Genomic DNA, 24,602 nt, shown 5'->3' with positions numbered 1-24,602 from the left:
TCCTCAACCATTAACATCCTCACTAATGGCAGCTAAGGCTGTAAGCGCAGGGATCTCTCCTCATGGATCATACTCCAGACTGAATAAATCATAAGGTTTTGACATTTTTTTTTTTTTTTTAACATTATTTAGATATTAACCCCTTCAAGACATGAGCAGTACTATTACTGCGCATGTGGTGTCTCCCCCTTTGATGTGGGGTCCGGCGGTGAGCCCACATCAAAGTCGCGACATGTCAGCTGTTTTCTACAGCTGACATGTGCGCGCAATAGCGGCGGGTGAAATCGCAATTCACCCGCAGCTATTAACCTGTTAAATGCCGCTGTCAAACGCTGACAGCGGCATTTAACGGCCGCGCGGCCGGAAATGAGCGCATCGCCGACCCCCGTCACATGATCGGGGGTCGGCGATGTGTCAGGATGGTAACCATAGAGGCCTCTATGGTTACTGATGCCGGCCTGATGTGAGCGCCCCCCTGTGGTCGGCGCTCATAGCACACCTGCAATTCAGCTATATAGCAGCGATCTGATGTTCGCTGCTATGTAGCTGAACCGATCGAGTGGGGCAAGCTTCTAGCCTCCCATGGAGGCTATTGAAGCATGGCAAAAGTAAAAAAAATGTTTTTAAAAATATGAAAAAAAATTAAAAAAATATGAAAGTTTAAAATCACCCCCCTTTCGCCCCATCCAAAATATAACAAAAAAAAAAATCAAACCTGCACATATTTGGTATCGCCGCGTTCAGAATCACCCGATCTACCAGTAAAAAAAAATGCATTCACCTGATCGCTAAACAGCGCAGCGAGAAAAAAATTTGAAACGCCAGAATTATGGTTTTTTTGGTCGCCGCGACATTGCATTCAAATGCAATGATGGGCGATCAAAAGAACATATCTTCACAAGTGTGGTATCATTAGAAACGTCAGCTCGGCACGCAAAAAACAAGCCCTCGCAAGGCCATATTGACGGAAAAATAAAAAAGTTATGGCTCTGGGAAGGAGGGGAGCGAAAAACAAAAAGACAAAAATGAAAAAGGGCCGCGGCATGAAGGGTAACATGTCTGTCTATCCAGTTTTCCATATTTCCATTACTTTTAAATCTTAGCGCTGCAATTTCAGTATTACAGGGAACCGGTCAGGTCCCAAATACCCTCAAACAAAGTAGCATTCGGCAGCTCCTGCAAATCTCGCAAATGCGCCCCACACATTTAGTCAGCGTCACTGCGCCTCTGCAGCTTAGTGTAAGCTTCCCAGCTTCAGAGGCGAACTGCATATGTTTGGAAGTTCAGAAGATGGCTTTGGGACATGTGCAGTGACGACAGCTCCTGCAAATTATGTTATCACGCCCACAGTGGAGTGACAACAATGAAAGAGGGCTAACTAGTCTGGGGCAACCAACCCCCCATCAACTAGTCAAAGTCCTCATTAGCATAGTTAACAAGGACAATATAAATGCTTTTTTTATTTTTAAACCTCATTTTTACAGAAAAACATTATACAGGGCTGGATATAAAAAGGATATAAAAACTCAAATATGAGAATGCTGCTGGGTTGGAAGGCCTGACATGTTCCCTTTAAGGCAGGGGTGGGGAATCTTTTCTGCCAAGGGCCATTTGAATATTTATACCATCCTTCGGGGGCCGAACAAAACTACGCCCACAAAGTACATCCTGACTGACACTGGTTTCAGGACGTAATCTTTCATTGCATACCCTTCAGTGTTTAGTAGTTAACACTGTGTGTGTGTGCTAACAGAGCAAAAAGAAATTAATGAGCTTGTGGCAATCAAAATACAGCTCCTTGCCCAAGAATGCGGTACCTGAGAATCTGCTCGGGGGCCTGATAAAAGGTCATCGAGGGCCTGAGGTTCCCCACCCTTGCTTTAAGGAGTGTATATAGTGTAAAGTTCTGCCTGTGAATAAAGTACATGGTGTAACGTCCACACTATATACACAGCATCATACTATACACGCAGGAACCATATTATGACATTTACATGACATGGGATGCACTGAAACCTTGCCGAATACTTCATATTGGAGACACCCTGTTGCCTGTGAATATACTGTACTAGCTATTGAACCCGTTCTACGCCCGGGTGGAGAGCATTTATATTGGTATATGGTCTCCATCCTGGTATGTGCTGCTCCATCCTGCGCCCCCATCCTGTCATGTGCTGCTCCCATCCTGCGCCCCCGTTCTGTCATGTGCTGCTCCCATCCTGCGCCTCCATTCTGTCATTTGCTGCTCCCATCCTGTCATTTGCTGCTCCCATCCTGCGCCCGTTCTGTCATTTGCTGCTCCCATCCTGCGTCCCCGTTCTGTCATTTGCTGCTGCCATCCTGCGCCCGTTCTGTCATGTGCTGCTGCCATCCTGCGCCCGTTCTGTCATGTGCTGCTCCCATCCTGCGCCCGTTCTGTCATTTGCTGCTCCCATCCTGCGTCCCCGTTCTGTCATGTGCTGCTCCCATCCTGCGCCCGTTCAATGTGCTGCTGCCATCCTGCGCCCGTTCTGTCATGTGCTGCTGCCATCCTGCGCCCGTTCTGTCATGTGCTGCTGCCATCCTTCGCCCGTTCTGTCATGTGCTGCTGCCATCCTTCGCCCGTTCTGTCATGTGCTGCTGCCATCCTGCGCCCGTTCTGTCATGTGCTGCGGCCATCCTGCGCCCGTTCTGTCATGTGCTGCTGCCATCCTGCGCCCGTTCTGTCATGTGCTGCTGCCATCCTGCGCCCGTTCTGTCATGTGCTGCTGCCATCCTGCGCCCGTTCTGACATGTGCTGCTGCCATCCTGCGCCCGTTCTGACATGTGCTGCTGCCATCCTGCGCCCGTTCTGTCATGTGCTGCTGCCATCCTGCGCCCGTTCTGTCATGTGCTGCTGCCATCCTGCGCCACCATTGTATTATATGCCCCCCGCTCCAGTGTGTATGCCCCCGAATGCTGCTGCCATATAAAAAAAAAAAAAATACCATACTCACCTATCGTCCGGCTCCACTGCAGGTATGTCTTCAAGAAAATGGCGCCGGAAAGCGGGGACTGCGCAGGCGCCGATTCCGGCAGCAGGAATCGGCGCCTGCGCAGTCCGCGCTTTCCGGCGCCATTTTCTTGAAGACACACCTGCAGTGGAGCCGGAGTGTGTCTTCAAGAAAATGGCGCCGGAAAGCGCGGACTGCGCAGGCGCCCTCCGGAGCCGGGAGCAGAGGAGCCGGGAGACGGAGCCGCAAGCAGCGCTGGAACCGGGAAAGGTGAGTATACTTACCCTCCCTCCTGGCGGTCCCTGACTCTCCGGTGGAGATCGCGGTATGCGTTCAGTGCTTACGCATACCGCGATCTCCCGGGAGCGTCGCTCTGTGAGGCCCAGACTGCGCCGGCGCTTGCGCTTGCGCAGTCTATAGAGGCTTCGGACAGAGTGACGCTCCCAGCGTTATATTATAGATATTGCACATTGGGGGCACACACTGCTGGCTGTAAACATTGGTGACACCGCAGGCTGTATTACCAAATTTTAGCAATCTGAGACCCACACTGCTCTAACAGTTAACACCTATGCAGTGGATAATGCTGGAATAACCATTAAAGAGACACTCCAAATAATGCATCAAAAGGCAGCAGATTACTCACTTTTGAACTTTCAAGTTCATTTACTTCAAGCTGCAGTGCAAGAGTTTCGGAAGTCATAGTTTCATGAGCACGTTCTGACATCGCACGCAGCTCCTCCGATTTGTTAGCTAGCAGCTCAGTTTGATGGTCAACTTTGTGCTTCAGTTGTTTCTCACTCAATCTTGCTTCATCTAATTCAGCCTTCAACTGCTCTATCTGGGTACAACAAATGATTTAAAACAGGAAGAAAAATTAATATTTTTACAACATACACATACATATGTTGAAGGTAAATATAGGGGTTTAAGCAGGTTTTTAACTGTGTACTTTTTGGCAATAAAGTAGCAAAAGCTTTACTGAACAATCAGGTTGTCTGATAAAACAGGGTGAGGGGGTGGTGAAGTACATTGTATAGATTAGCTTAAAGAAGTTGTCCACTTCAATAAAGTTTTTTTTTTTTTTCATAAATCTTGCTATTATGTGCCACTGAAAACATCTACTGTGTTTATTTCAGCAATATTACCTGTTATCATGCTGTAGCAGCACATCTTTAGTGCTGGATCCAGCTCTCATGGGGTTAATAGACCACAATAACTCAGGAGAAAGGAAGTTGTCAAATACTACAAGTTCCATGATGCATTGCACTCGCCTGTAACTCTGCACCTGGCACACCCACTCCAAAACACACCCAAACCCCTCCCTCCTCTAAGTTCAGGCTGATGAGGAGAGGTCATATCTTGGTCACAAGCTGTAAAGCAGCACCAAGAACTGCACAACCATGGTTACATAGTTATTAAGGTTGAAGGAAGACTATAAGTCCATCTAGTTCAACCCATAGCCTAACCTAACATGCCCTAACATGTTGATCCAGAGGAAGGCAAAAAAAAAAACATGTGGCAAAGAGTAAGCTCCACATTGGGGAAAAAAATTCCTTCCCGACTCCACATACGGCAATCAGACTAGTTCCCTGGATCAACGCCCTATCAAGGAATCTAGTGTATATACCCTGTAACATTATACTTTTCCAGAAAGGTATCCAGTCCCCTCCTAAATTTAAGTAATGAATCACTCGTTACAACATCATACGGCAGAAAGTTCCATAGTCTCACTGCTCTTACAGTAAAGAATCCGCGTCTGTTATTATGCTTAAACCTTTTTTCCGCCAAACGCAGAGGATGCCCCCTTGTCCCTGTTTCAGGTCTATGATTAAAAAGATCATCAGAAAGGTCTTTGTACTGTCCCCTCATATATTTATACATTAAAATAAGATCACCCCTTAGTCTTCGTTTTTCCAAACTAAATAGCCCCAAGTGTAATAACCTATCTTGGTATTTCAGACCCCCCAGTCCTCTAATAACCTTGGTCGCTCTTCTCTGCACCTGCTCTAGTTCAGCTTTGTCTTTCTTATACACCGGAGACCAGAACTGTGCACAGAATTCTAAGTGTGGTCGAACTAGTGACTTGTATAGAGGTAAAATTATGTTCTCCTCATGAGCATCTATGCCTCTTTTAATGCATCCCATTATTTCATTTGCCTTTGTAGCAGCTGCCTGACACTGGCCACTGAATATGAGTTTGTCATCCACCCATACACCCAGGTCTTTTTCATTGACGGTTTTGCCCAGAGTTTTAGAATTAAGCACATAATTATACATCTTATTACTTCTACCCAAGTGCATGACCTTACATTTATCCCCATTAACCCCTTTACCCCCAAGGGTGGTTTGCACGTTAATGACCGGGCCAATTTTTACAATTCTGACCACTGTCCCTTTATGAGGTTATAACTCTGGAACGCTTCAACGGATTCCAGTGATTCTGACATTGTTTTCTCGTGACATATTGTACTTCATGACAATGGTAAAAATTCTTTGATAGTACTTGCGTTTATTTGTGAAAAAAACGGAAATTTGGCGAAAATTATGAAAATTTCGCAATTTTCCAACTTTGAATTTTTATGCAATTAAATCACAGATATATGTCCCACAAAATACTTAATAAGTAACATTTCCCACATGTTTACTTTACATCAGCACAATTTTGGAACCAAAATTTTTTTTTGTTTAGGGAGTTATAAGGGTTAAAAGTTGACTAGCAATTTCTCATTTTTACAACACCATTTTTTTTTAGGGACCACATCTCATTTGAAGTCATTTTGAGGGGTCTATATGATAGAAAATACCCAAGTGTGACACCATTCTAAAAACTGCACCCCTCATGGTGCTCAAAACCATATTCAAGAAGTTTATGAACCCTTCTGGTGCTTCACAGGAATTTTTGGAATGTTTAAATAAAAATGAACATTTAACTTTTTTTCACAAAAAATTTAATTCAGCTCCAATTTGTTTTATTTTACCAAGGGTAACAGGAGAAAATGGACCGCAAAAGTTGTTGTACAATTTGTCCTGAGTACACCGATACCCCATATGTGGGGGTAAACCACTGTTTGGGCGCATGACAGAGCTCGGAAGCAAAGGAGCGCCATTTGACTTTTCAATGCAAAATTGACTGGAATCGAGATGGGACACCATGTTGCGTTTGGAGAGCCCCTGATGTGTCTAAACATTGAAACCCCCCACAAGTGACACCATTTTGGAAAGTAGACCCCCTAAGGAACTTATCTAGAGGTGTGGTGAGCACTTTGACCCACCAAGTGCTTCACAGAACTTTATAATGCAGAACCGTAAAAATAAAAAATCATATTTTTTCACAAAAATTATCTTTTCGCCCCCAATTTTTTATTTTCCCAAGGGTAAGAGAAGAAATTGGACCCAAAAAGTTGTTGTACAATTTGTCCTGAGTACGCTGATACCCCATATGTGGGGGTAAACCACTGTTTGGGCGCATGGGAGAGCTCGGAAGGGAAGGAGCGCCGTTTGACTTTTCAATGCAAAATTGACAGGAATTGAGATGGGACGCCATGTTGCGTTTGGAGAGCCACTGATGTGCCTAAACATTGAAACCCCCCACAAGTGACACCATTTTGGAAAGTAGACCCCCTAAGGAACTTATCTAGATGTGTGGTGAGCGCTTTGACCCACCAAGGGCTTCACAGAAGTTTATAATGCAGAGCCGTAAAAATAAAACAAAATATTTTTTCCCACAAAAATTATTTTTTAGCCCCCAGTTTTGTATTTTCCCGAGGGTAAGAGGAGAAATTCGACCCCAAAAGTTGTTGTTCAATTTGTCCTGAGTACGCTGATACCCCATATGTGGAGGGAACCACCGTTTGGGCGCATGGGAGGGCTCAGAAGGGAAGGAGTGCCATTTGGAATGCAGACTTAGATGGAATAGTCTGCAGGCATCACATTGCGTTTGCAGAGCCCCTAATGTACCTAAACAGTAGAAACCCCCCACAAGTGACCCCATATTGGAAACTAGACCCCCCAGGGAACTCATCTAGATGTGTTGGGAGAACTTTGAACCCCCAAGTGTTTCACTACAGTTTATAACGCAGAGCCGTGAAGATAAAAAATCTTTTTTTTTTCCCACAAAAATTATTTTTTAGCCCCTAGTTTGTTTTTTCCCAAGGGTAACAGGAGAAATTGGACCCCAGAAGTTGTCATCCTATTTGTCCTGAGTACGCTGATACCCCATATGTTGGGGCAAACCCCTGTTTGGGCACACGGGAGAGCTCGGAAGGGAAGGAGCACTGTTTTACTTTTTCAACGCAGAATTGGCTGGAATTGAGATCGGACGCCATGTCGTGTTTGGAGAGCCCCTGATGTGCCTAAACAGTGGAAAACCTCCAATTATAACTGAAGCCCTAATCCAAACACACCCCTAACCCTAATTCCAACGGTAACCCTAACCACACCCCTAACCCTGACACACCCCTAATCCCAACCCTATTCCCAACTGTAAATGTAATCTAAACCCTAACCCTAACTTTAGCCCCAACCCTAACTGTAGCCCCAACCCTAACCCTAACCCTAGCCCCAACCCTAGCCCTAACCCTAGCCCTAACCCTAACCGTAGCCCTAACGGGAAAATGGATATAAATACATTTTTTTAATTTTTCCCTAACTAAGGGGGTGATGAAGGGGGGTTTGATTTACTTTTATAGCGGGTTTTTTAGCGGATTTTTATGATTGGCAGCCGTCACACACTGAAAGACGCTTTTTATTGCAAAAAATATTTTTTGCGTTACCACATTTTGAGAGCTATAATTTTTCCATATTTTGGTCCACAGAGTCATTTGAGGTCTTGTTTTTTGAGGGACGAGTTGACGATTTTATTGGTAACATTTTCAGGCACGTGACATTTTTTGATCGCTTTTTATTCCGATTTTTGTGAGGAAGAATGACCAAAAAACAGCTATTCATGAATTTCTTTTGGGGGAGGCGTTTATACCGTTCCGCGTTTGGTAAAATTGACAAAACAGTTTTATTCTTTGGGTCAGTACGATTACAGCGACACCTCATTTATATCATTTTTTTATGTTTTGGCGCTTTTATACGATAAAAACTATTTTACGGAAAAAATAATTATTTTTGCATCGCTTTATTCTCAGGACTATAACTTTTTTATGTTTTTGCTGATGATGCTGTATGGCGGCTCGTTTTTTGCGGGACAAGATGACGCTTTCAGCGGTACCATGGTTATTTATATCCATCTTTTTGATCGCGTGTTATTCCACTTTTTGTTCGGCGGTATGATAATAAAGCGTTTTTTGCCTCTTTTTTTTTTTTTTCTTACGGTGTTTACTGAAGGGGTTAACTAGTGGGCCAGTTTTATAGGTCGGGCCGTTACGGACGCGGCGATACTAAATATGTGTACTTTTATTGTTTTGTTTTTTTTATTTAGATAAAGAAATGTATTTATAGGAATAATATTTATTTTTTTTTTCATTATTTTGGAATATTGTTTTTTAATTTTTTTTTTTTTTTTTTTTTTTTACACATTTGAAAAAATTTTTTTTAACTTTTTTACTTTGTCCCAGGGGGGGACATCACAGATCGATGATCTGACAGTTTGCACAGCACTCTGTCAGATCACCGATCTGATAGGAGTGCAGGCTGCTTCACAGTGCCTGCTCTGAGCAGGCTCTGTGAAGCCACCTCCCTCCCTGCAGGACCCGGATCCGCGGCAATCTTGGATCCGGGCCTGGAGCAGGGAGGGAGGGAGGTAAGACCCTCGCAGCAACGCGATCACATCGCGTTGCTGCGGGGGGCTCATGGAAGCCCGCAGGGAGCCCCCTCCCTGCGCGGTGCTTCCCTGCACCGCCGGCACATCGCGATCATCTTTGATCGCGGTGTGCCGGGGGTAATTGTGCCGGGGGCGGTCTTTGACCGCTCCTGGCACATAGTGCCGGATGTCAGCTGCGATAGGCAGCTGACACCCGGCCGCGATCGGCGGCGCTCCCCCCGTGAGCGCTGCCGATCGCATATGACGTACTATTGCGTCCTTGGGAAGTAAAGCCCACCCCACATGGACGCAATAGTACGTCTAATGGCAGAAAGGGGTTAAAGCTCATTTGCCATTTATGATCCCAAGCTTCTAATTTACATAAATCATCCTGTAATATAAAATTGTCCTCCTCTGTATTGATTGCCCTGCAGAGTTTAGTGTCATCTGCAAATATTGAAATTCTACTCTGAATGCCCTCCACAAGGTCATTAATAAATATGTTAAAAAGAAGAGGGCCCAATACTGACCCCTGTGGTAACCCACTGCTAACCGCTACCCAGTCCGAATGTGCTCCATTAATAACCACCCTTTGTTTCCTATCCCTGTGCCAGCTCTTAACCCACTTGCACATATTTTCCCCTATCCCCATTTTCATTTTATGTATCAACCTTTTGTGTGGCACCGTATCAAAAGCTTTTGAAAAGTCCATATACACTACATCCACTGGGTTCCCTTGGTCCAATCCGGTGATCAAGCTTTGAGCTTTTTTTCTTTCTTATCTATTTCATAGTATAGTTTAGTATACATATATGACATACCGGAAAGAGATCTCACTGCGTATAAGTCTTAGATATGTAAATTACACTTGTGTGCATGTATATATTACGTGTGTTCTTATTTTACACTATTTGCGCTCATATACAGACACAGTCCGGACGCAAATTGGCCCCCCACTACTTCCGTCCAGTCAGTGCCCCCTCCATACTACCCTCCAGTCAGCGCCCACATAGCGTTTTAGGACTGCGTTTCTCCGCGGCATAACGCGGTGTAACGCAGTCCTTTAACCCCTTCATGACCCAGCCTATTTTGACCTTAAAGACCTTGCCGTTTTTTGCAATTCTGACCAGTGTCCCTTTATGAGGTAATAACTCAGGCAACCCAGCATAGCCAGCCACTAGACTCTAAAACTTAACATTTAATATGTATACCTCTAAAATTATGTGTACTTTAAAAACAATTAGGTGCTCATGTTTAAACGTGCACTAGACAAGAAAAATGGCATGATCTCACCCAATTGCTGTCTCTCTTCTTGTTGTAGATTCTTGTGCTTATTGAGAGCACGGCATGGGACGGAGACCAATAAACCCTGGATGATATGTCCTCTTTCTCTTCCCAACGCGTTTCCCTCCCCGTTACGGGGGTTCATCAGGGGAATAAAATGTCCAGGTTAAATGTCCAGGTTAATAGAGGTATTCTGCAGTGGACTGCCTTATCCTCACATGGAGGACGCCGCTGAATGAGGTTATGTCTGCCACTGCAGAATACCTCCATTAACCTGGACATTTAACCTGGACATTTTATTCCCCTGATGAACCCCCGTAACGGGGAGGGAAACGCGTTGGGAAGAGAAAGAGGACATATCATCCAGGGTTTATTGGTCTCCGTCCCATGCCGTGCTCTCAATAAGCACAAGAATCTACAACAAGAAGAGAGACAGCAATTGGGTGAGATCATGCCATTTTTCTTGTCTAGTGCACGTTTAAACATGAGCACCTAATTGTTTTTAAAGTACACATAATTTTAGAGGTATACATATTAAATGTTAAGTTTTAGAGTCTAGTGGCTGGCTATGCTGGGTTGTTAGTTAAAAGTGGTCAGACGTGATTAGGAACGATACGTTCTGGTTTCTTTCTTTTTTCCTGCTGAATTCATGTAATAACTCAGGAACGCTTCAACGGATCCTAGCGGTTCTGAGACTTTTTTCGTGACATATTGGGCTTCATGTTAGTGGTAAATTTAGGTCAATAAATTCTGCGTTTATTTGTGATAAAAACGGAAATTTGGCGAAAATTTTGAAAATTTCGCAATTTTCACATTTTGAATTTTTATTCTGTTAAACCAGAGAGATATGTGACACAAAATAGTTAATAAATAACATTTCCCACATGTTTACTTTACATCAGCACAATTTTGGAAACAAAATTTTTTTTTGTTAGGAAGTTATAAGGGTTAAAATTTGACCAGCGATTTGTCATTTTTACAATGAAATTTACAAAACCATTTTTTTTTAGGGACCACCTCACATTTTAAGTCAGTTTGAGGGGTCTATATGGCTGAAAATACCCAAAAGTGACACCATTCTAAAAACTGCACCCCTCAAGGTACTCAAAACCACATTCAAGAAGTTTATTAACCCTTCAGGTGCTTCACAGCAGCAGAAGCAACATGGAAGGAAAAAATGAACATTTAACTTTTTAGTCACAAAAATTACCTTTTAGCAACAATTTTTTTATTTTCCCAATGGTAAAAGGAGAAACTGAACCACGAAAGTTGTTGTCCAATTTGTCCTGAGTACGCCGATACCTCATATGTGGGGGTAAACCACTGTTTGGGCACTCGGCAGGGCTCGGAAGGGAAGGCGCGCCATTTGACTTTTTGAATGGAAAATTAGCTCCAATTGTTAGCGGACACCATGTCGCGTTTGGAGAGCCCCTGTGTGCCTAAACATTGGAGCTCCCCCACAAGTGACCCCATTTTGGAAACTAGACCCCCCCAAGGAACTTATCTAGATGCATATTGAGCACTTTGAACCCCCAAGTGCTTCATAGAAGTTTATAATGCAGAGCCGTGAAAATAATAAATACGTTTTCTTTCCTCAAAAATAATTATTTAGCCCAGAATTTTTTATTTTCCCAAGGGTTACAGGAGAAAATGGACCCCAAAAGTTGTTGTCCAGTTTCTCCTGAGTACGCTTATACCCCATATGTGGGGGTAAACCACTGTTTGGGCACATGCCGAGGCTCGGAAGTGAAGTAGTGACGTTTTGAAATGCAGACTTTGATGGAATGCTCTGTGGGCGTCACGTTGCGTTTGCAGAGCCCCTGATGTGGCTTAACAGTAGAAACCCCCCACAAGTGACCCCATTTTGGAGACTAGACCCCGAAAGGAACTTATCTAGATGTGTGGTGAGCACTTTGAACCCCCAAGTGCTTCATAGAAGTTTATAATGCAGAGCCGTGAAAATAATAAATACGTTTTCTTTCCTCAAAAATAATTATTTAGCCCAGAATTTTTTAATTTTCCCAAGGGTAACAGGAGAAATTTGACCCCAATATTTGTTGTCCAGTTTCTCCTGAGTACGGTGATACCCCATATGTGGGTGTAAACTACTGTTTGGGCACATGCTGGGGCTCGGAATTGAAGTAGTGACGTTTTGAAATGCAGACTTTGATGGAATGCTCTGCGGGCATCACGTTGCGTTTGCAGAGCCCCTGATGTGCCTAAACAGTAGAAACCCCCCACAAGTGACCCCATTTTAGAAACTAGACCCCCCAAGGAACTTATCTAGATATGTCGTGAGCACTTTGAACCCCCAAGTGCTTCACAGACGTTTACAACGCAGAGCCGTGAAAATAAAAAATCATTTTTCTTTCCTCAAAAATGATGTTTTAGCAAGCATTTTTTTAGATTCACAAGGGTAACAGGAGAAATTGGACCCCAGTAATTGTTGCGCAGTTTATCCTGAGTATGCTGGTACCCCATATGTGGGGGTAAACCACTGTTTGGGCACACGTCAGGGCTCGGAAGTGAGGGAGCACCATTTGACTTTTTGAATACGAGATTGGCTGGAATCAATGGTGGTGCCATGTTGCGTTTGGAGACCCCTGATGTGCCTAAACAGTGGTAACCCCTCAATTCTACCTCCAACACTAACCCCAACACACCCCTAACCCTAATCCCAACTGTAGCCATAACCCTAATCACAACCCTAACCACAACCCTAATTCCAACCCTAACCCTAAGGCTATGTGCCCACGTTGCGGATTCGTGTGAGATATTTCCGCACCATTTTTGAAAAATCCGCGGGTAAAAGGCACTGCGTTTCCAGCATTTTTTGTGCAGATTTCACCTGCGGATTCCTATTGAGGAACAGGTGTAAAACGCTGCGGAATCCGTACAAAGAATTGACATGCTGCGGAAAATACAACGCAGCGTTTCCGCGCTGTATTTTCCGCACCATGGGCACAGCGGATTTGGTTTTTCATATGTTTACATGGTACTGTAAACCTGATGGAACACTGCTGCCAATCCGCAGCCAAATCCGCACCGTGTGCACATAGCCTAATTCTAAAGGTATGTGCACACGCTGCAGAAAACGCTGCGGATCCGCAGCAGTTTCCCATGAGTTTACAGTTCAATGTAAACGTACGGTTAACAAAAATCGCTGTACACATGCTGCGGAAAAACTGCACGGAAACGCAGCGGTTTACATTCCGCAGCATGTCACTTCTTTGTGCGGATTCCGCAGCGGTTTTACAACTGCTCCAATAGAAAATCTCAATTGTAAAACCGCAGTGAAATGCGCAGAAAAAAAACGCGGTAAACCCGCCATAAATCCGCAGCGGTTTAGCACTGCGGATTTATCAAATCCGCAGCGGAAAAATCCGCAGAGGACCAGAATACGTGTGCACATACCGAAACCCTAACCCTAGCCCTAACCCTAGCCCTAACCCTATCCCTACCCCTAACCCTACTTCTAACATTAGTGGAAAAAAAATTTCTTTATTTTTTTATTGTCCCTACCTATGGGGGTGACAAAGGGGGGGGGTCATTTATTATTTTTTTTATTTTGATCACTGAGATATAATCTATCTCAGTGATCAAAATGCACTTTGGAACGAATCTGCCGGCCGGCAGATTCGGCGGGCGCACTGCGCATGCGCCCGCCATTTTGGAAGATGGCGGCGCCCAGGGAGAAGACGGACGGGACCCCGGCAGGATCGGTAAGTATGATGGGGTGGGGGGGGACCACGAGGGGGGGGGGGGAAATCGGAGCACGGGGGGGGGAATCGGAATACGGGGGGGAATTGGAGCGCGGCAGGCGTGGAACGGAGCACGGGGGGCGTGGAACGGAGCACGGGGGGGCTGGAACGGAGCAGGGGGGGCTGGAACGGAGCACGGGGGGGTGGAACGGAGCACGGGGGGTGGAACGGAGCACGGGGGGAGCGGACAAGAGCACAGGGGGGGGAGCGGAGCACTGGACGGAGGGGAGCCGGAGCAGTGTACCGGCCAGATCGGGGGGCTGGGGGGGCGATCGGTGGGGTGAGGTGGGGGCACATTAGTATTTCCAGCCATGGCCGATGATATTGCAGCATCGGCCATGGCTGGATTGTAATATTTCACCCGTTATAATAGGTGAAATATTACAAATCGCTCTGATTGGCTGTTGAAAGTGAAACTGCCAATCAGAGCAATCGTAGCCACGAGGGGGTGAAGCCACCCCCCCTGGGCTAAACTACCACTCCCCCTGTCCCTGCAGATCGGGTGAAATGGGAGTTAACCCTTTCACCGGATCTGCAGGGACGCGATCTTTCCATGACGCCACATAGGCGTCATGGGTCGGATTGGCACCGACTTTCATGACGCCTACGTGGCGTCATGGGTCGGGAAGGGGTTAACGCTGTCATTAATCGTCTAAGTATGCCCAATTTTTTACTATTGATGCTGCCTATGCAGCATAAATAAAAAAACATGATGTTAAAAGTAATACAAAAAAAAAAAAATTACATTATATTCTCACCTTCCACGCCAGCCCTTCACACTACTCGCGACGATACGGTCCAAATAATGCATTGCAGCAATGCCCGAACATGACGTAGCGTTCTCGCAAGACCGCTACATCATCATGTGTTATGGCCGCAAGGCATTACTGGCAACGGAACGTCACGACATGGCCTGGATGCAGGGGACATATTCTAGAGTACTCGATGCGTTACAATCTGGCCAACATCTACTAAATCTTATTCACGCAGCGTTTCCCAGTTGAAAACAAAATGGCAAAATACTAGGCAGAAACATGTGTTAATGCTGTGATAAAGTGCATAGTGCTAATAAGGTGATACATATAGTGCTTACTCATGTGGGTATGGTGCCCGCTGAGTACGTAGCTCCAACGCACGTTTCGCAATATTTGCTTCTTCGGGAGGCTTGTGTACTGCTGCTTCAGATTGTTGTGTCATCACGTGTGTTGAGCATTCCGATACTGCAAATATCGGGTATCGGCCGATATTCGCTGTATCGGAATTCCGATACAGAGTTCCGATATTTTTGCGATATCAGAAGTTCCTATAGTGCAATTATGCAGTATAATGAATTGTGGGCGGTGCGTGGGCGGAGACTGAGTGTGGGTGTGCGGGCGGTGTGTGCGTGACCGTGGGGCTCTGTGTGTGTGCGCCTGGGCTCTATGCGGTGTGCGGGGTCTCTGTGCGGCTTGCGGGGTGTCTCTGCGGCGGGCGTGGTCTCTGTGGGGCGTGCAGGGTCTCTGCGGCGTGTCTCTGTGCGGGGTGTCTCAGTGCGGGCATCGTACGATGGGATTACAAGTCCCATCGGACGATGCCTACTACACTGACAGTGATTGACACATTAGCCAATGATGGGACAGTAGTAGTCCACCATCCGGCTAATGTGTTGAATGGAAAAAAAAATACACAACACACTCCACACACACACACACACTCAACACACACCACACTCCACACACACACACACACTCAACACACACCACACTCCAGACACACACACACACACTCCACACACACACACTCCACACACACACACTCCACACACACTCCACACCACACACACACACTCACTCCACACTCACTCCACACTCACTCCACACTCACTCCACACACACACACTCCACACACACACACTCCACACACACACACTCCACACACACACACACTCCACACACACACTCCACACACACACTCACACACTCTCCACACTCCACACACACTCCACACACACTCCACACACACTCCACACACACTCCACACACACTCCACACACACTCCACACACTCCACACACACACACTCCACACTCACACACTCCACACTCACACAAACTCCACACACACACACACACACTCCACACACTCCACACACACTCCACACTCCACACACTCCACACACACACACTCCACACACACACACACACACACACTCCACACACACACACTCCACACACACACACACACTCCACACACACACACACACAAACACACCACACTCCACACACACACACTCCACACACACACAAACACACCACACACACACTCCACACACACACACACTCCACACACACACTCCACACACACACTCCACACACACACACACACTCCATACACACACACAAACACACCACACTCCACACACACACACACACACACACACTCCACACACACACACTCCACACACACACAAACACACCACACTCCACACACACACACACACACTCCACACACACACTCCACACACACACACACTCCACACACACACACTCCACACACACACACTCCACACACACACACTCCACACACACACACACACACTCCACACACACACACTCCACACACACACCACACACACACACCACACACTCCACACACACACTCCACACACACACACTCCACACACACCACACACACACACACACACTCCACACACACACACTCCACACACACACACACACACACACACTCCACACACACACACTCCACACACACACACTCCACACACACACACACACACACACACACTCCACACACACACACTCCACACACTCCACACACACACACACACTCCACACACACACACTCACACACACACTCCACACACACACACTCCACACACACCACACACACACTCTCCACACTCCACACACACACTCTCCACACTCCACACACACACTCCACACACACAACCACACACACACACTCCACACACTCACACTCACACACACTCCCTCCACACACACTCCACACACACACACTCCACACACACACACTCCACACACACACACACTCCACACACACACACTCCACACACACCACACACACACTCTCCACACTCCACACACACACTCCACACACACCACACACTCCACACACACACTCCACACACTCTCCACACACATACTCCACACACTCCACACTCACACACACTCCACACACACACACTCCACACACACACACTCCACACACACACACACACACTCCACACACACACACACACACTCCACACACACACACACTCCACACACACTACACACTCCACACACACACACACTCCACACTCACACACACTCCACACACACACACACTCCACACACACTCCACACACACACACTCCACACACACACACACTCCACACACACACTACACACACACACTCCACACACACACACACACACACTCCACACACACACTCCACACACACACTCCACACACTCCACACACACACACTCCACACACACACACTCCACACACACACACTCCACACACACACACACACTCCACACACACACACTCCACACACACACACACACTCCACACACACACTCCACACACTCCACTCACACACTCTCCACACTCCACACACACACACACACACTCCACACACACACTCTCCACACACACACTCTCCACACTCCACACACACTCCACACACCACACACACACACTCCACACTCACTCCACACAAACACACTCCACACACACACTCCACACACTCCACACACACACACACACACTCCACACACACACTCCACACACACACACAAACTCCACACACACACACACTACACACACTCCACACACACCACACACACACACACACACTCCACACACACACACTCCACACACACACACTCCACACACACACACACACTCCACACACACACACACACACTCCACACACACACTCCACACACACACACACACACTCCACACACACACACACTGCACACACACCACACACACTCCACACACACACACACTCCACACACACACACTCCACACACACACACTCCACACACACACACTTCACACACACACACACTCCACACACACACTCACACTCCACACACACACTCTCCACACACACACTCTCCACACTCCACACACACTCCACACACCACACACACACACTCCACACTCACTCCACACAAACACACTCCACACACACACTCCACACACTCCACACACACACACACACACTCCACACACACACTCCACACACACACACAAACTCCACACACACACACACTACACACACTCCACACACACCACACACTCCACACACACACTCCACACACACACACTCCACACACACACACTCCACACACACACACTCCACACACACACACTCCACACACACACACACACACACACACACACACTCCACACACACACTCCACACACACACACACACACTCCACACACACACTCCACACACACACTCCACACACACCACACACACTCCACACACACACCACACACACACACCACACACACACACACTCCACACACACACCACACACACACACCACACACACACACTTCACACACACACACACTCCACACACACACACACTCCACACACACACACACTCCACACACACACACACTCCACACACACACACTCCACACACACAGTCCACACACACAGTCCACACACACACACTCCACACACACACTCCACACACTCCACACACTCCACACACACACACACACACTCCACACACACTACACACACACACACACTCCACACTCACACACACTCCACACACACACACTCCACACACACACACTCCACACACACACACACACACACTCCACACACACACACTCCACACACACACACACACACACTCCACACACACTACACACTCCACACTACACACACACTCCACACACACACTACACACACACACTCCACACACACACACACACACTCCACACACACCACACACACACTCCACACACACACACAAACTCCACACACACACACACAAACTCCACACACACACACACTACACACACTCCACACACACACACACACACTCCACACACACACTCCACACACACACACTCCACACACACACACTCCACACACACACACACTCCACACACACACACACACACACACTCCACACACACACACACACACACTCCACACACACACACTCCACACACACCACACACACACACAAACTCCACACACACACACACTACACACACTCCACACACACACACTCCACACACACACACTCCACACACACACACACACACACACACACTCCACACACACACACTCCACACACTCCACACACTCCACACACTCCACACACTCACACACTCCACACACTCACACACACTCCACACACACACACACTCCACACACTCCACACACACACACTCCACACACACACACTCCACACACACACACTCCACACACACACACTCCACACACACACACTCCACACACACACACTCCACACACACACACTCCACACACACACACACTCCACACACACACACACACACTCCACACACACACACTCCACACACACACACACACACTCCACACACACTCCACACACACACACTCCACACACACACTCCACACACTCACACACACTCCACACACACACTCCACACACACACTCCACACACACACACACACACTCCACACACACACTCCACACACACACACTCCACACACACACACTCCACACACACACTCCACACACACACTCCACACACACACACTCACTCCACACACACACTCCACACACACACTCCACACACACACACACACACTCCACACACACACTCCACACACACACTCCACACACACACACACACACTCCACACACACACTCCACACACACACACTCCACACACACACTCCACACACACACACACTCCATACACACACACTCCACACACACACTCCACACACACACACACTCCATACACACACACTCCACACACACACTCCACACACACACACACAAACACACCACACTCCACACACACACACTCCACACACACACTACACACACACACACACACTCCACACACACACAAACACACCACACTCCACACACACACTCCACACACACACTCCACACACACACACACTCCACACACACACACTCCACACACACACTCCACACACACACACACACAAACACACCACACTCCACACACACACACACACTCCACACACACACTCCACACACACACACTCCACACACACACACTCCACACACACACACTCCACACACACACACACACACTCCACACACACACACACACACTCCACACACACACACTCCACACACACCACACACACACCACACACACACACACACACCACACACACACACACCACACACTCCACACACACACACTCCACACACACCACACACACACACACACTCCACACACACACACTCCACACACACACACACACACTCCACACACACACACTCCACACACACACACACACACACTCCACACACACACACACACACTCCACACACACACACTCCACACACACACACTCCACACACACCACACACACACACACACACACTCCACACACACACACTCCACACACACACACTCCACACACACACACTCCACACACACTCTCCACACTCCACACACACACTCCACACACATACTCCACACACTCCACACTCACACACACTCCACACACACACACACACTCCACACACTACACACACACACTCCACACACACACACACACACACTACACACACACACACTACACACACACACACTCCACACACACACTCCACACACACACACACACTCCACACACACACACACACTCCACACACACACACTCCACACACACACACACACTCCACACACACACTCCACACACACTCCACACACACACACACTCCACACACACACACACACTCCACACACACACACACTCCACACACACACACACACTCCACACACACACTCTCCACACACACACTCTCCACACTCCACACACACACTCCACACACTCCACTCACACACACACACTCCACACACACTCTCCACACACACACTCTCCACACTCCACACACTCCACACACCACACACACTCCACACTCACTCCACACAAACACACTCCACACACACACTCCACACACACACACACACCACACACACTACACACACACACACACACCCACACACACACACTCCACACACACTCCACACACACACACACACTCCACACACACACACACTCCACACACACCACACACACACCACACACACACACACACACACTCCACACACACACACTCCACACACACACACTCCACACACTCCACACACACCACACACACTCCACACACACACACACACACTCCACACACACACACTCCACACACACACACACTCCACACACACACACTCCACACTCCACACACACACTCCACACACACACACACACTCCACACTCCACACACACACTCCACACACACACACCACACACTCCACACACACACTCCACACACACACACTCCACACACACACTCCACACACACTCCACACACACACACACTCCACACACACACACTCCACACACACACACTCCACACACACACACACTCCACACACACACTCCACACACACACACTCCACACACACACACTCCACACACTCACACACACTCCACACACACACACTCCACACACACACACTCCACACACACACTCCACACACACACACACACACACACTCCACACACACTCCACACACACACACTCCACACACTCACACACACTCACTCCACACACACACACACACTCCACACACACACACACACTCCACACACACACACACACTCCACACACACACACTCCACACACACACACTCCACACACACACACTCCACACACACACACACTCCACACACACACTCCACACACACACACACTCCACACACACCACACACACACACTCCACACACACACACTCCACACACTCCACACACACACACTCCACACACACACACTCCACACACACTTCACACACACACTCCACACACACACACTCCACACACACACACACACACACTCCACACACACACACTCCACACACACACACACACACACTCCACACACACACTCCACACACACACTCCACACACACACACACTCCACACACACACACACTCCACACACACACTCCACACACACACACTCCACACACACACAGTCCACACACACACACTCCACACACACCACACTCCACACACTCCACACACACACTCCACACACACTCCACACACACTCACACTCCACACACACCACACTCCACACACTCCACACACACACTCCACACACACTCCACACACACACACACTCCACACACACACACACTCCACACACACACTCCACACACACACACACACACTCCACACACACACACTCCACACACACACAGTCCACACACACACACTCCACACACACCACACTCCCACACACCCACACACCCACACACACACTCCACACACTCCACACACACACTCCACACACACACTCCACACACACACCCACACACACACTCCACACACACACACACACACTCCACACACACACACTCCACACACACACACTCCACACACACACACTCCACACACACACACTCCACACACACACACTCCACACACACACACACCCACACACACACTCCACACACACACACACACACACACTCCACACACACACACACACACTCCACACACACACATCCACACACACACTCCACACACACCACACCCACACACCCACACACACACTCCACACACACTCCACACACACTCCACACACACACCCACACACACACTCCACACACACACTCCACACACACACTCCACACACACACTCCACACACACACTCCACACACACACTCCACACACACACTCCACACACACACACACACCCACACACACACCCACACACACACTCCACACACACACTCCACACACACACACTCCACACACACACACTCCACACACACACACTCACACACACACACTCCACACACACACACTCCACACACACACTCCACACACTCCACACACACACACACACACACACACACACACACTCCACACACACACACTCCACACACACACACTCCACACACACACACTCCACACACACACACTCCACACACACACACTCCACACACACTCCACACACACACACTCCACACACACACACTCCACACACACACACTCCACACACACACACTCCACACACACTCCACACACACACACACACACACTCCACACACACACACTCACACACACACATCCACACACACACACTCCACACACACCACACACCACACACTCCACACACACACTCCACACACACACTCCACACACACACCCACACACACACTCCACACACACACTCCACACACACACTCCACACACACACTCCACACACACACTCCACACACACACTCCACACACACACACACACACTCCACACACACACACTCCACACACACACACTCCACACACACACACTCCACACACACACACTCCACACACACACACTCCACACACACACACACTCCACACACACACACTCCACACACACACACTCCACACACACACACTCCACACACACTCCACACACACACTCCACACACACACAGTCCACACACACACTCCACACACACCACACTCCACACACTCCACACACACACTCCACACACACTCCACACACACTCCACACACACACTCCACACACACACTCCACACACACACTCCACACACACACTCCACACACACACTCCACACACCACACACACTCCACACACACACTCCACACACACACACACACACACACTCCACACACACACACTCCACACACACACTCCACACACACACACACACACACACTCCACACACACACACTCCACACACACACACTCCACACACACACACTCCACACACACACACTCCACACACACACACTCCACACACACTCCACACACACTCCACACATACACACTCCACACTCACCACACACACACTCCACACACACACACACACACACACACACACACACTCCACACACACACTCCACACACACACACTCCACTCACACACACACACACTCCACACACACTCCACACATACACACTCCACACTCACCACACACACACACACACACACACACACACTCCACACACTCCACACACACACACTCCACTCACACACACTCCACTCACACACACACTCCACACACACTCCACACATACACACTCCACACTCACCACACACACACTCCACACACACACACACACTCCACACACACACACTCCACACATACACACACCACACACACTCTCACACACTCCACACACACACCACACACACTCTCACACACTCCACACACACACACACACTCCACACACACTCCACACACACTCCACACACACACACTCCACACACACACACTCCACACACACACACACCAACCACACACTTTCCACACACACACACTCCACACACACTCCACACACACCACACACTCCACACTCCACACACACACTCCACACACACACACACTCCACACACACAGTCCACACACACTCCACACACACACACCACACACACACTCCACACACTCCACACTCCACACACACTCCACACACACACACTCCACACACACTCCACACACACACTCCACACACACACTCCACACACACACTCACACACACACACACCACACACTTACACACTCAC

The 24,602-nt window shown here is 48.2% G+C and overlaps 1 protein-coding gene across 8 annotated transcripts in view; it reads right to left on the bottom strand.

Moving 5' to 3' along the window:
* The window catches only part of SPDL1 (spindle apparatus coiled-coil protein 1), a 582,388-nt gene that overhangs the window by 427,828 nt on the left and 129,958 nt on the right, over nt 1-24,602 (bottom strand). For all 8 annotated transcript variants that reach the window (XM_069763905.1, XM_069763907.1, XM_069763910.1 and 5 more), the window contains one exon: nt 3,619-3,813. In XM_069763905.1, coding sequence (XP_069620006.1) covers nt 3,619-3,813 — 195 coding nt within the window. The remainder of the gene's footprint in view (nt 1-3,618; nt 3,814-24,602) is intronic.

The sequence above is a fragment of the Ranitomeya imitator genome, chromosome 4 (assembly GCF_032444005.1).
Source record: "Ranitomeya imitator isolate aRanImi1 chromosome 4, aRanImi1.pri, whole genome shotgun sequence".
Lineage (NCBI taxonomy): Eukaryota > Metazoa > Chordata > Amphibia > Anura > Dendrobatidae > Ranitomeya > Ranitomeya imitator.
The sequence above is the reverse complement of the archived record's forward strand: the minus strand, read 5'-3'. Positions and strand labels throughout refer to the sequence as shown.